Genomic DNA, 14328 nt, shown 5'->3' on the forward strand with positions numbered 1-14328 from the left:
AGCTGCAAGCTCCTCCCAGTTGTCGCGAGACTGGCTAGCATCGCGAGACCTGTCCGCTTGTCCCCGGCGGCCGGAGCCCTCTCCCGGCGGCATGGGTGGGCTCTGGCCTCCGGTTTGGAGGCGTGTAGTTTTCTGTCGCTGGCGCTGGAACCACCCTGGGTCCCCGACCAGGATTGCCGAGAGGGTAGAGCCGTGTCTCAGGCCGGGAAGGAGTGGGACAGGAAGTGCTGAGAGGGGGCAGAGGCGGCTTGGGACATGGAGGTGCTCGAACCCTGGCCGGGAGCTGGCCCTGCAGCCGTCAAGGCGGCCGAAGAGCACGAACCCTTTCACGCGCGCGCAGGAGGAAGACTGGCGGCGTCGGAACAAGACGGTCCTCACGTACGTGGCCGCGGCCGCCGTGGGCATGCTGGGGGCGTCCTACGCCGCCGTGCCCCTTTATCGGCTCTATTGCCAGGTAGGGGCCGGTGCTGCCTCCTGGGCGGTGTCATCAGGAGGGGCGGAGGTGCAGTACAGGTCCCTGGATAGCGATCGCTCCTCCGTGTCGTGTTGAAGGGTCTGAGGTTGGCTACCAGAGAGGAAACAGGCTTTAAAAAGTACTTGCCCAAGCTTACCAGAAGTTGTTAGTGGTAAAGCTAAGAACCCAAGCCCCTACAGCAGTCGTGCTTATACCAACCACACTTCAGAGTGGAATTCCGTATTTCTGAGCTACACCACCGAAAACGTCCGCAACCTATACTTTGCTCTCCAGCAATCTGCCTTACCCTTTGGCAGCTCACACAGGTGTTCGCTTCTGAAATATAAAGTATATTAGTACATTCCTTCTCTGAACCATGTATGGTTTATGTGCGAAGGTTAACCCTGGAAATGGGAGTATGCTTGTAAGTTGGGCTTAAACTGGGAGTATTTTTTTTTTTAAGATTTTATTTGAGAGAGAGAGAGAGCACGAGAGGGGGAAGGGGGGAGGGTCAGGGGGAGAAGAAGATTCCCCGCTGAGCAGGGAGCCCAGTGTGGGACTCGATCCCGTGACTCCAGGATCACGACCTGAGCTGAAGGCAGTCGCCCAACCAACCGAGCCACCCAGGCTCCCCAAACTGGGAGTACTTTTAATCCATACAAAGAGGCATGAGTTAGGCGTTTGGGGCTTCCCTCCACTGTTAATACATAAGTATAATCTGCTTACCCAGGACCCCTTTTAGATCAGAAACCCTAATGCAGTTCTTCAAGTGTGGTCCCACGGAGAACCACTGGCACATCACCCGGGAACTTGAATGCATGTTGTTGGGTCAAGCTCCAGAGCTACTGAATCAGAAACTCTGGGGGAGGGGCCCAGCAATCTGTGTTTAATAAGTCCCCGAGCTGATTTTGATGCAGACTAGTATTTGAGAACCATAAACAATGGCAGACTTTACGTATTTCACATATATTCTCCGTAATTCTTAAGTAGTAGTTTGCTGCTTTGGCTGGGCATTAGGTTTACTAGTTGAGCTGCTTTAATAAACATGTTAGGGCTCCCTCACCCCAGAGATTCTGATTAGGTCTGGGAGAGGGCCAGGAATTTGTTTAAGAAACATAAGTGAGACCTATATTCACTTCATTCACTAAGTGTTTGAGAGTGGTTCTCCCAACTTTGTTGTGGGGGGAAACATCTGGAGAGCTTTTCAAAATCCTGACACCCAGGTCACATCCCTAACCAATTAAATAACTCGGAGTGGGAGTCGGGCATTTGTAATTTTTTAAAGATTCGTCAGGTGATCCCAGTGTGTAGCAAAGTTTGGGAATCACTGGTTAACTGACAGTATTGCTAATGCCTGGCTTCTCCTCTCCTTTTGGAGATTAACTTGCCATTAATTTCCATAATGACTAAAACAGCAGAAGTCAAAAGGACTTGTCAGTCTCCTAATACTAGCGTTTATGGGGTATGCAGTAGCTTGATTTGGGAAGATGAATATAGAATGTGAATTAGTTTTCATCAGAGGGCAGTCTGGACCTAGCACGAATCCCCAGACTAGCAGTTGGTTAAATCATAAACAAAACTGAATCCAAAATAACAAGTATAAATCTCCACGAACCATGAGGAGGAAGGGGTCAGTTTTATTCTTCAGGCTAGGGATGCCCCTGCACAGGACAGACATTACCCCTCTCCCCACCAAAAAAAAAAAAAAAAAAAAATCCAGAAAAACCCAAAGAATTATCCAGCCCGAAATGCCATTAGTGGCAAAGTTGAGAAACCCTGTTTCACACTGAGGTGAATGACAGTATTTTGTGCATGTGTGTGCAAATGCAGGGCAGGACAATAAAAATTGTAATTTGTAATCCTAAACTTAAATCAAGTTGTGTGTTACATAGTGACATTTCCAAAGGAGCCTCTCTTTCACTTTTGGAATCACAGAACTTTAGAACCAAAAATAAGAATTATATAAACAGCTTAATACAGTGACCTCACATTTTTTGAGTATGGAAACTGTAGCCCCCTAAAAGTAAGATTTATTCAGTTTTTGGAGCTAGTTAGTGGCAGAACTAGAATAGAGCCCAGGACATATTCTCATTGCCCTTTTCTATTCTTAAGTTCTCTATCAAATTTGCAAATTTGAAGAACCTAATATTCAAAGACTGCCTGTCAGAATACATTAAGGAATCTTGATTCAAGTGACTCAAATTCCTCAAGAGTTATGTATTAAAACTTAAGCATTATAGCTCTTTTCGGCAGAAAATATACTTATTAAACAAAGATAAAGTCTTCCCCTAGCAGCTTTTAGGTTTATAATGTAATTCAGTAATGTTGCATGGCAGTTGAGTGCAGTTAGTTGACTTGTGTAATACGTGGAAGATAGTAATACTACATTTTGCTGGGAGTCTTCCCCTAGCCTCAAATTTGGTATTTTTTTCCTAGTATAGTAACAGATTAATTACCCGGAGACCAGAATTCTGGCAACCTCAAGCATCAGAAGAATGATGACCCTGGAAGTAAGGATTTTTTTTTAAACATCTCTGATGATAAGGAGATAATTAGTGGCAATGAAGATAGGCAAGAAATGTCAGACACAGATTACTCTGATGTCTTGTGATTGATTCAGTTGCCAAAGGGATCAGTTTTTCTGATTAACCAATGATATTTATAAAAGCTATACTATACAAAGTACAGAAAAAAATTAAAAAAAACACTTACCAACATGGAAAAATACTTATGATGCTTGAGAAAAGCAGAGTACAGAAGTGAAACTACCAACTAATCTATGCTATAAAAGTTACGGTATGGAAAAGGATCAGACAGGACTGTGGATAATGGAATTACTTAGTTTCATTGAAATGATAGGGTTGTGGGTAATTTTTACTTCTATTAATGACTAATAGTATATATGAAACGCTGGCAATAAGTAGAAATATGTTTAATGGAAAGTTAAGCTAAAATTCTGAGCTGTATATTATCAGTGAGGAGTCTGCTTTCTCTCAAATGACTCATTTTTTACTATGTCCAATAACCCAGTGATTACTGAAAAAATATAAGTGATTCTAATAAATATAGGCCCTTGACACCCCAAAGGTGGTCAGGCCACCGACACATTCATAAGTGATGAGTGACAGTATATAAACTGGGCTTCTACTAGATTGTTTTTAAAATTTTTTTATCCAATAAATTGTCACCTGAAAGTACTGTTTGACATACTATCCTTAATATTCTTAATATCTTTAATGCCTAGACTACTGGTCTTGGAGGATCAGCAGTAGCAGGTCATGCATCAGACCAGATTGAAAACATGTTGCCTGTTAAGGATCGAATTATTAAAGTCACCTTTAATGCAGATGTGCATGCAAGTCTCCAGTGGAATTTTAGACCGCAGCAAACAGAAATATATGTAAGTGACTGTTAAAAGATTATTTTTTCATTGTAAAAATTACTTTCTTTCATCACTTAAACTGTTAAACAATTTAGGAAACACTCATGTGAACTTAATCTCAAAATACTAAGACTCCATTAATGTAATTTTTATTTTCAGACTTTTTTAAAAATTTTATTTTATTATGTTAGTCACCATAAAATACATCATTAGTTTTTGATGTAGTGATCCACGATTCATTGTTTGCATATATCACCCAGTGAGTGCTCCATGTAGTACGTGCCCTCCTTAATACCCATGACTAGGCTAACCCATCCCCCCACCCTCCTACCCTCTAAAACCCTGTTTGTTTCTGAGTCCACAGTCTCTCATGGTTCGTCTTTCCCTCCGATTTCCCCCCCTTCATTTTTCCCTTCCTTCTCCTAATGTCCTCCATGCTCTTCCTTATGTTCCACAAATAAGTGAAACCATATAGTTGACTTTCTCTGCTTGACTTATTTCACTTAGTATAATCTCCTCCAGTCCCATCCATGTTGATATAAAAGTTGGGTATTCATCCTTTCTGATGGCTGAGTAATATTCCATTGTAGATATGGACCACATCTTCTTTATCCATTCATCTGTTGAACGGCATCTCGGCTCTTTCCACAGTTCGGCTGTTGTGGACATTGCTGCTATGAACATTGGGGTGCATATGGCCCTTCTTTGCACTACATCTGTGTCTTTGGGGTAAATACCCAGGAATGCAATTGCTGGGTCATAGGGTAGCTCTATTTTTAATTTTTTGAGGCACCTCCACGCTGTTTTCCAAAGTGGCTGTACCAACTTGCATTCCCACCAACAGTGTAAGAGGGTTCCCCTTTCTCCACAACCTCTCCAACATTTGTTGTTTCTTGCCTTGTCAATTTTTGCCATTCTAACTGGTGTAAGGTGGTATCTCAATGTGGTTTTGATTTGAATTTCCCTGATGGCTAATGATGATGAACACTTTTTAATGTGTCAGCCATTTGTATGTCTTCTTTGGAGAAGTGTCTGTTCATGTCTTTTGCCCATTTTTTGATTTGATTATTTGCTTTTTGGGTGTTGAGTTTGAGAAGTTCATTATAGATCTTGGATACCAGCCCTTTATCTGTAGTGTCACTGCAAATACCTTCTCCCATTCTGTGGGTTGCCTCTGTTTTGTTGACTGTTTCCTTTGCTGTGCAGAAGCTTTTTATCTTGATGAAGTCCCCAAAGTTCATTTTTGCTTTTGTTTCACTAGCCTTTGGAGATGTATCTTGAAAGCAGTTGCTGTGGCTGATGTCAAAGAGGTTACTGCCTATGTTCTCCTCTAGGATTTTGATCGATTCCTGTCTCATGTTGAGGTCTTTCATCCATTTTGAGTTTATCTTTGTGTATGGTGTTAGAGAATGGTCAAGTTTCATTCTTCTGCATGTGGCTGTCCAATTTTCCCAGCACCATTTATTGAAGAGACTCTTTTCTCCATTGCATATTTTTTCCTGCTTTGACGAAGATTATTTGACCATAGAGTTGAGGGTCCATATCTGGGCTCTCTATTCTGTTCCATGCGTCTATATGTCTGTTTTTGTGCCAGTACCATACTGTCTTGGTGATCACTGCTTTGTAGTATAGCTTGAAATCAGGCAACAAGATGTCCCCAGCGTTTTCTTTTCAACTTTCCTTGGCGATTCAGGGTCTTTTCTGATTCCATACACATTTTAGGATTGTTTGTTCCAGCACTTTGAAAAATGTCATTGGAATTTTGATCAGGATGGCATTGAAGGCATAGATTGCTCTGGGTAGCATAGACATTTTAACAATGTTTGTTCTTGGGGCGCCTGGGTGGCTCAGTCGTTAAGCGTCTGCCTTCGGCTCAGGTCATGATCCCAGGGTCCTGGGATCGAGTCCCGCATCGGGCTCCCCGCTCCGCGGGAAGCCTGCTTCTCCCTCTCCCACTCCCCCTGCTTGTGTTCCCTCTCTCGCTGTGTCTCTCTCTGTCAAATAAATAAAATCTTAAAAAAAAAAAAAAAAAAGTTTGTTCTTCCGATCCATGAGCATGGAATGTTTTTCCATCTTTTTGTGTCTTCAGTTTCTTCCATGAGTGTTCTATAGTTTCTAGAGTATAGATCCTTTACCTCTTTGGTTAGGTTTACTCCGAGGTATCTTATGGTTTTTGGTGCTATTGTAAATGAAATCGTTTCTCTAATTTCTCTTTCTACAGTTGCATTGTTAGTGTATAAGAAAGCAATTGATTTCTGTGCATTGATTTTGTATCCTGCCAGATTACTGAATTGCTGTATGAGTTCTAGTAATTTGGGGGTGGAGTCTTTTAGATTTTCCACATAAAGTATCATGTCATCTGCAAAAAGAGAGTTAGACTTCTTCTTTGCCAATTTGAATACCTTTAATTTATTTTTGTTGTCTGATTGCTGTTGCTAGGACTTCCAGTACTGTGTTGAACAATAGTGGCGAGAGTGGGCATCCTTGTCACGTTCCTGATCTTAAGGGAAAGGCTCTCAGCTTTTCCCCATTGAGGATGATATTTGCTGTCTCAGACTACTTTTGACAGTGCCCTATACCTAATGTAACAGTATACTTCAAGTTATATGATACTCTAGTAAAAGTCAGTTTGGAACAATGGAAAATGTCATCTGTTCTTATTAGAGTCATATTAAGAATTCACTCTCTGATGCTATGTAGTTGACTTTCCCTCAGGTATAAATAAAGGGGGAAAGTTGAAAATCATTGGTTAGAATGAAAAATAGTTTACGGATTTAGATTAAAAATATCCCTGTCTCAAAAAAAAAAAATTGAGAAGCTTTGAAGTAATCATATTAAATAGTCGTGTTCTATTTCAGAAAAGCCATACCTTAAGTTTCCTAAAGTCTTAACTGGAGTCCTAGAGGATTTAATTGAAATTATTTCATGAGCTGAGGAATAGCCAGAAAAGCTTCACTGTGACCCTTGTTGGAAAACCCTTATAAATATTGGTGTTCCCCGCCCCAGGTTAGTAAACATTACTGAATCTCTTCAGTGATTGAGGGTTTTATAGGTTATGATTTTTAACATTCTAATCACATAGTAGTGTATAAGATAATAATGGCTGAATTGGTACAAATAACGGAATCCTTTAGAAATCTATTTTTTTTAAAGCCTTGCAAGTTTTAAAAAAATGTGTTCTCTCAAGAGTATTCGTGCTTTTTGGTCAAGTAAAAGTTCTATTCAGTCAGTTTTATTCTGGTTATAAGTTTAATTTACTCTAGTTGGTAACCTCTTAAAAAGAATCTTTGTCAGTCATAGGATATTTAGGTAAAGTGTTAAGGAGTCAGACTTGGGCTGTGATAGGCTTGGCTCTCCTTGAACATTTTAAATAATTTAATTTACAGATTATTGCTTGAAGACTTCAGATATACAAAAGGACAATCCACAATTAATTATGAATAGAGCACTGGTTCCACTGACACATGCAAGTAAAATTTGAAAACCAGATATTCATGGGTAGTATTCACAATTTATTTTGCTGACCCTCAATATTAGTTTAAAGTATTGTGGTCTGATTAGATAAAATAATATGACTAATTTATTAGGGAAAGGAGGAGCTGTGAGATTTGAAGTATTGATAATGTATATTTCCTTAAAACAGGTAGTGCCAGGAGAGACTGCACTGGCGTTTTATAAAGCTAAGAATCCTACAGACAAACCAGTAATTGGAATTTCTACCTACAATGTTGTACCATTTGAAGCTGGACAGTATTTCAATAAAATACAGGTACAGCTTAATATATGCAAACTTTAGTACTAAACTTACTGCAATGTTTAGTAGAAGCCAGTTTCTGAAAATTCATTTCTTCTAAACATTAAACTTTTCTTCCATTGCTTAGAACAGATGAACCAAATGGGTATCTCTTTTTAAAATTAGAAGAAGAGGAACGGGGTGCCTGGGTGGCTCAGTTGGTTAAACGTTGGAGTCTTGATTTTGGTTCAGGTCATGATCTCAGGGTCATGGGATCGAACCTCGCAGTGGGCTCTGTGCTCAGCTGGGAGTCTGCTTCAGATTCTCTCCCCCACTCTCCATCTGTGTCTTCCCCCCCCACCAAATTTGTTGAGTCTCAATATTTTTTTTTTTAATTTTTTAAGATTTTATGAGAGAGAGCATGTGTGCACGCTCACAAGGGGAGGGGCAGAGGGAGAAGCAGACTCCCTGCTGAGTACGGGGAGCCCATTGAGTCTCAAAGCAAAAATCAAATATGTTGTCATTCTGTCACAGAACTTAGATTATAAATTTTTTATAATATTTAATTGTACACTTAATAAAGCTAAGAAATGGACCATTATTAATATTTCTTTTCTAATAGAAACTAAACAAATACCTTTTTATAACTTCTAGTGCTTCTGTTTTGAGGAACAAAGGCTTAATCCACAAGAGGAAGTAGATATGCCAGTGTTTTTCTACATTGATCCTGAATTTGCTGAAGATCCAAGAATGGTGAATGTTGATCTCATCACTCTTTCCTATACTTTTTTTGAAGCAAAGGAGGGGCAGCAGTTGCCGGTTCCAGGCTATAATTGAAGTCAGCACCTAAGTCTTGCTTCAGATTTGTGATTTTTGAAAAATCATGTATTTGTATCTAGTCTTCTCAGGGGAGAAATATTCTACAGTAATGTGAAGCTATTTTAAATATTATTTAATGCTGGTTTTTTTTTTCCCCAACTAATTTACCCTACTTAAAATTGAATGGTTTGTCATAAGGAATCCACATGCCTATTTAGAATATATGACTGTTCAAAACCATAGAGTAATATAAAGTAATATTAAAAGTAATACTGATAAATAATAATAAAAGAAACTGTTTCTTAAATATGTAGGCATGGACTTGATGGTTCAATTTAATTCTATTTGCTCCCCTTACAGATTACTAGCCCTTCATACTTGTAGCAGTGAGTATTTTTATTATTCCCAGGGTTATTTGTTTTAGGGTCCAGGTCATAACTTCTGCCCATTTTTATTATTTCTAAAATAGTTGGTTACTACTTTCTTTTACTGTGGATAGTCACTACTTTAAAAGCTCAAAATGGAAGAAGAATCACTGAGCCCTAACAGCTTGCCCAGAGATTACATTCTGACTTAAGATTTGACTATTTTTCCTTTAGGCTCTAGGGCTATTTTATATTCTGAAATTTTGGCATCATGAAAATGAAATAAAATGCACAAATGTTTACTAGGATTATAGCATTTCCTATGATAGTTCAAGTCCCTGAATGTTAAAATGTTTAAGTGTGGAATTGTGAAGACTCACATCAGAAGTTCTATGAACAAACTCTGTAAAAAAAAAAAAAAATGTATTAAATTGTTTTAATAGTAATTTGTCATTGTAATTTATGACATAAATGAATGCACAATTTATTCTGAATGTTTTCCAGTAGTGTTTGTTCCAAATAGAAATATTTGTTCCAATAGGAATATTAATACTCCAAATAGTAAAAAGGGGAGAAAAAAGATCATCTAGTATTATAAAGAATATTTCAAGGCAACTTTATAATAAAGAGTCCAGTGACCTCTTCAGGGTACCTGAAATATAAATCATGAAGGCTTTTACAAGTTATAATTCTAATTCTAAACAAGTATTATTTATAAAAAAAGTACAAATTGACTTTTACATTCAACTTAGTTAAATGAAGGCACTCAATAGTCTTCATAATTATTTTGTAATAAAAATCTTCATCTACTCTTATCACAGCTGTGTGAGGATTTCTTTTCTAAAGGTAGGAAGCCCTGTGAAACCTAAGATGCTATCATTAAACTACTTGGCCTCAGTACAATGGATTTTTCTTCTGCTGAAGTTTTAAGTGAATATATGTTAACCCAAGTTCTTTTGAGATAAAGTTTAAACTGTGGTCTGGAAGCATAAATGTTCCTCTGGAACTGTTACTCTTCTGTGAAACTTCATTACTGCAGAGGAGGAATGTTCCACCAAGCTTCTGATGTGCTGGTAGGTCTTGTCTTCTGGGCCTCAAAGCTGCATAGGGTCTACCTTCTAGAGAGTTGGCACCTCTAATGTAGTTAGTGAGCTGGTCATCCACTTTCACCTAGAATAAAAAGAATAGCCACCCTTCATTCTTTCCTTTTCTTCCCCCATTCCTAGATAACAAGAGAGTCACAATCTAATGCAGAAAGGTGGGAATGTACTACTGCCATGGGGGCCGATATGAGGGGAATAAATAAGGTTAATGGGTTACTGGTGGCCATGCATTCATTAGTAAATAAAATAGGATGACCAATACAGCAAATAGGAAGAATCCAGGCCTATTGGGATGAGCAATGAGTGGGTTTTACCAGTTAATAGGTATTAAATATATGTAAAAGATAAATGTCTATTTCAGTGCTAAGAAGTTCTACTGATCATTATTTTTGTTAGCATTAATATTTCTATACCATAAACCAACTTCTACATTCCAAAGGTTCATTATTTTTAGCTAACAAGCTCACAAAAATTACAATTTGATGATTAGGAGAAACTCTGTATTAAGATTTCACTCAAAGTGCCATTATAAAATGTAAATAGTAAAAACAAAGTGACAATTACACTGAAATTCTATAGAATGGGGAATGTAAGTTGTATAAGGTGAAGTCTACCTCAACAATCACTATGACTTGGAGCTCCTTTCTGGTGATGAACATCAATTTCTTCATAAACAGCTCTGAAACAAACCATCATGGCAAAAAGGTTACTATAAATCAAAGTACTATTTTGGCTTTTAACTACCAACACCTTAACAAAAATCTGGTGCCATTTTAGGTATTCAGGCTGTATCGGTGAATAAAATCAGATTTCTGCCCTTGAAGCTTACATTATAGCTTTTTTAGAGCCTAATGTAATTCCCATGCATCTTATAAATATGTATCTCATATAACCAATTCATTTTACTTGTGACTTAATGAAAAACGTGGCTCAAATATGGACAGTTTCCTTTCCACTTTACAAAAAAAACACAAAAATTGTTCAGTTTTTCCAGATTTCTAAACATTTAAAAGTACTAACATTCTACCTTTTTAACCTACGTTATTACAGTCGAAATTCCTGAGCCCCCTTCACCTTACAATTGTCATCTCTGTACCTCATTAATAGTAATTTTTTATGGCATCATGCAGTTCTTCATATATGTCTTACATAGGCCTGTAGCTAAGAAAACATCTAAAGCTACAAATACAACATTGATACAGTAGAGCAAAGCATGGCCGGGGGAAAAAAAATCTTATAAAAAAAATCATAGCATGATGAAGCTATGTTCACCAATGTCACAAGGCCCCAAGATGGTCCAGAAATTTTAATGTGTTTCCACAAAGTTATTTCAACTTCTTTGACTTCTTAAATCTCCTGTTCCGCTCCTCTTACACCCTTGGTCAGAAACCTAATAGGTAAATTAAATGCCTTGGTATGGAAACTTTCTCATCTCCCTATCACCGAATCTTCAAGTCTCTTTGCATCTATACCACCATCTGCTTCTGTGATCCTACCTACACCTGCCTTCTCAAGCATGTTACTCACTTAGTCCTCCCCCTTTTTGAACCTCTGGCCTCCCTATTATATCCTACCTGTCAGCATTCACAGATGATCCAGCATCTTCCATTTTCTAACACAAGGCAGTACCCAATCTCATATCTACTTGGAGTGATCATCTCAGTAACCTCTAGCTACCAAGCCACTTTCCACCATCCCTTCATATGGAAGTTTGTAGTGTCTTCTATACCGATCATCCCTACTTCTCTCCTGTTAACACACTAAAATCTGGCTTCTGTCCCCATTAATCTAGCAAAATAGCTTTTACACCAAGGATTTCCTTCTACTTAATTCATTAACTAGTTTTCAGTTGTCATGTCTGCTAGTTCATCCCAGTTGTGCACTCCCTTCTTCTGGTTTCCAAATTGCTATTTCCACATCTGCTGGTAGTAGGCTCCCTATTGCTCTCTTTGCTCTTGGCTTTGGCTGTTCCATTTCCTTGAATATGTCCAAACTCTCTCTACTTAAGAGTCTTTGTACCCATTGTTCCCTGGGCCTACAATACTGATTCCCAAACTTGTCACCCGACTAATAATTGCAGGTCTCAACCTTAATGTCACTTCCTTAAGCTTTCTCTAGCCCTCATTTAAATTAGTTCTTCCTGTTCTAAACTTTCAAGTCACCATGTTCTTTCATACCATTAACACAAACTAAATGCATGTTTGGTTTCTTTTTCTTTTTTCTTTTCTTTTTTTTTTTTTGAGTAGGCTCCATGCCCAGCATGGAGCCCAACACTGGGCTTTGAACTAATGACCCTACCCTGAGATCAAGATCTGAACTGAGATCAAGAGTTGGACACTGGGGCACCTGGGTGGCTCAGATGGTTAAGTGTCTGCCTTTGGCTCAGGTCATGATCCCAGAGTCCTGGGATCGAGCCCCGCATCAGCTCCCTGCTCAGCGGGGAGCCTGCTTCTCCCCCTCCCTCTGCTTCTCCCCCTGCTCATGTTCTCTCTCTCTGTCTTGAATGAATAAATAAGAAAATCTTTAAAAAAAAAAAAAAGTTGGACACTTAACAGACTGAGCCACCCAGGTTCCCCATGATTTCTTCTTCCACACTAGATATAACCTCCATCAGGATGGGGAGGACGTCCTGTCTCTTGTTCAACATTATAAATTAGGCACCAGTCATTGTCCTTGGCATATAATGTTCAAGGATTTGCCAAATGAATCGTGTATACGTATATGTATACAACTTCATAAATATTGTACTCATCCTACTAGAACAGAAATTCTTAACCTAGGGTTCATGGACATTCAGTGATGTGAAAATTCCAGAACTTTTTCTACAAGACTTTGTGGTTTTCCTTAGGGAGAAGTTCCTAAGGTGAATTTCAAAGGAATGAGAACACCCTACCCCCCTCAGAAAGTAAGAACCACAATGGTAGAGAATTCCAAAGCTCCACCTCTCCAGCTTCTCTCTCTCTCACATCTATTATTTGTTGCACTGTCATATCTACTTACAATTTCCTAATTAATTGGAATATAATAAACTCCTACTTCCTCTTTGGATGCTATTGATTTCTAATTCCTTAAGCCACTAATATATTCAGTGATACTTTATCAAGCAGAATGACCTAGGGAAATTTTGCAATCCTACATTAGGAAAAAGTATTTAATGAACTCCTGTAAGTCTGTTAAAATTCATAAATTATTCCGAACTGGATCACTACATTAGTGGTTTAAAATCAGGGGTCAAAACCTCAAATGCTTATATGTTAAAAAAAAAAAAAAAAAAAGATAGCAGGAGGGGAAGAATGAAGGGGGGGAGTCAAAGGGGGAGACGAACCATGAGACGATGGACTCTGAAAAACAAACTGAGGGTTCTAGAGGGGAGGGGGGTGGGGGGATGGGTTAGCCCGGTGATGGGTATTAAAGAGAGCACGTTCTGCATAGAGCACTGGGTGTTATACACAAACAATGAATCATGGAACACTACATCAAAAACTAATGATGTAATGTATGGTGATTAACATAACATAAAAAAAAAAAAAACCCTCAAATGCTTAACACATGCCAGGCCGATCAAATAAATGGACAAAGAGGGCCAGTTGGGGCCTGGTGAACTGCAGAGCATACCTTGTCTTAATGAGGCAGCTACTACTAAGTCCTAACGTAGTGCTAGCATATAAAAATGCAGGCCTGGCATTGCCACAGTATCAAAGGAATTCAGAAGTCCAGATATTTTTTTTACAATACCCTAGTTTTTAATTTTTGGCAATTTATTTTTAAATGCACGGTTCAAATTCCACATAGGTCAAACAAAACACAGCTGTGAGCAAGATACTGCCTAAAGGCTGCCAGTTTCTCAACAATGGTTTCTATAAAATTGCTTTAATCTTAACTTTTTAACAATTCTGGGGGTAATCGTCAAAGTATATTAAAGCTCTAATTAGCCTACTGTTGCATAAATATATACACTTGACCAATATGAAATCATAAAATACTCAAAGGACTTCAAGTTAAGAAGACATGTTTATACTAATGCTTTATTAATCCATTTTAAGTTGACATATAGAGTGAAGACTAAAAACAAGTGTTTTTTTTGTGATTAGTAGGTAAAGAACAGTTAAAATAATCCATCAATGTGGTATTACTTATGTCACCAATCAGTGAATATAGTGCCCTTCTCAAGCTGGAGAGAACCTGACTTTCTCCGAAGGCATCTGCGTGGAACCCGTTAATGTACATGATGGTTCTGGTTATTTCTTAATGTGCAGCCCCCAGCATTTTTATTTTTTAGTCATAAGGCCGAGCACAATAAGACCATTAAGAGCAACAGCCTCCAGAGTGAAATAAGTCAATCAGAGAAAGACATGTATCATATGACCTCACTGATATGAGGAATTCTTAATCTCAGGAAACAAACTGAGGGTTGCTGGAGTGGTGGGGGGGTGGGAGGGATGGGGTGGCTGGGTGATGGACATCGGGGAGGG

At 38.7% G+C, this 14328-nt stretch overlaps 2 protein-coding genes across 3 annotated transcripts in view; one reads left to right on the forward strand and one right to left on the reverse strand.

Annotated features, from left to right (window-relative positions):
• The first annotated feature begins 33 nt into the window (after window positions 1-33).
• On the forward strand, window positions 34-9568 carry COX11 (cytochrome c oxidase copper chaperone COX11). The gene is made up of 4 exons (XM_025859405.2): window positions 34-454; window positions 3699-3854; window positions 7480-7605; window positions 8224-9568. The coding sequence occupies exons 1-4, from the start codon at window positions 92-94 to the stop codon at window positions 8404-8406; spliced, it is 828 nt and encodes a 275-aa protein (XP_025715190.1). The 5' UTR covers window positions 34-91; the 3' UTR covers window positions 8407-9568.
• Window positions 9569-9724: 156 nt separating this feature from the next.
• TOM1L1 (target of myb1 like 1 membrane trafficking protein) overlaps window positions 9725-14328 on the reverse strand; it is a 75230-nt gene continuing 70626 nt past the window's right edge. For both annotated transcript variants that reach the window (XM_025859404.2, XM_073883699.1), the window contains 2 exons: window positions 10471-10535; window positions 9725-9923 (listed from right to left, as the gene is read on the reverse strand). In XM_025859404.2, coding sequence (XP_025715189.1) covers window positions 10472-10535 — 64 coding nt within the window. In that variant the 3' untranslated portion in view covers window positions 9725-9923; window position 10471. The remainder of the gene's footprint in view (window positions 9924-10470; window positions 10536-14328) is intronic.

Source organism: Callorhinus ursinus, unplaced genomic scaffold (genome assembly GCF_003265705.2).
Source record: "Callorhinus ursinus isolate GAN/ISIS: 27379988/994484 unplaced genomic scaffold, GSC_fseal_2.0 scaffold52, whole genome shotgun sequence".
NCBI lineage: Eukaryota > Metazoa > Chordata > Mammalia > Carnivora > Otariidae > Callorhinus > Callorhinus ursinus.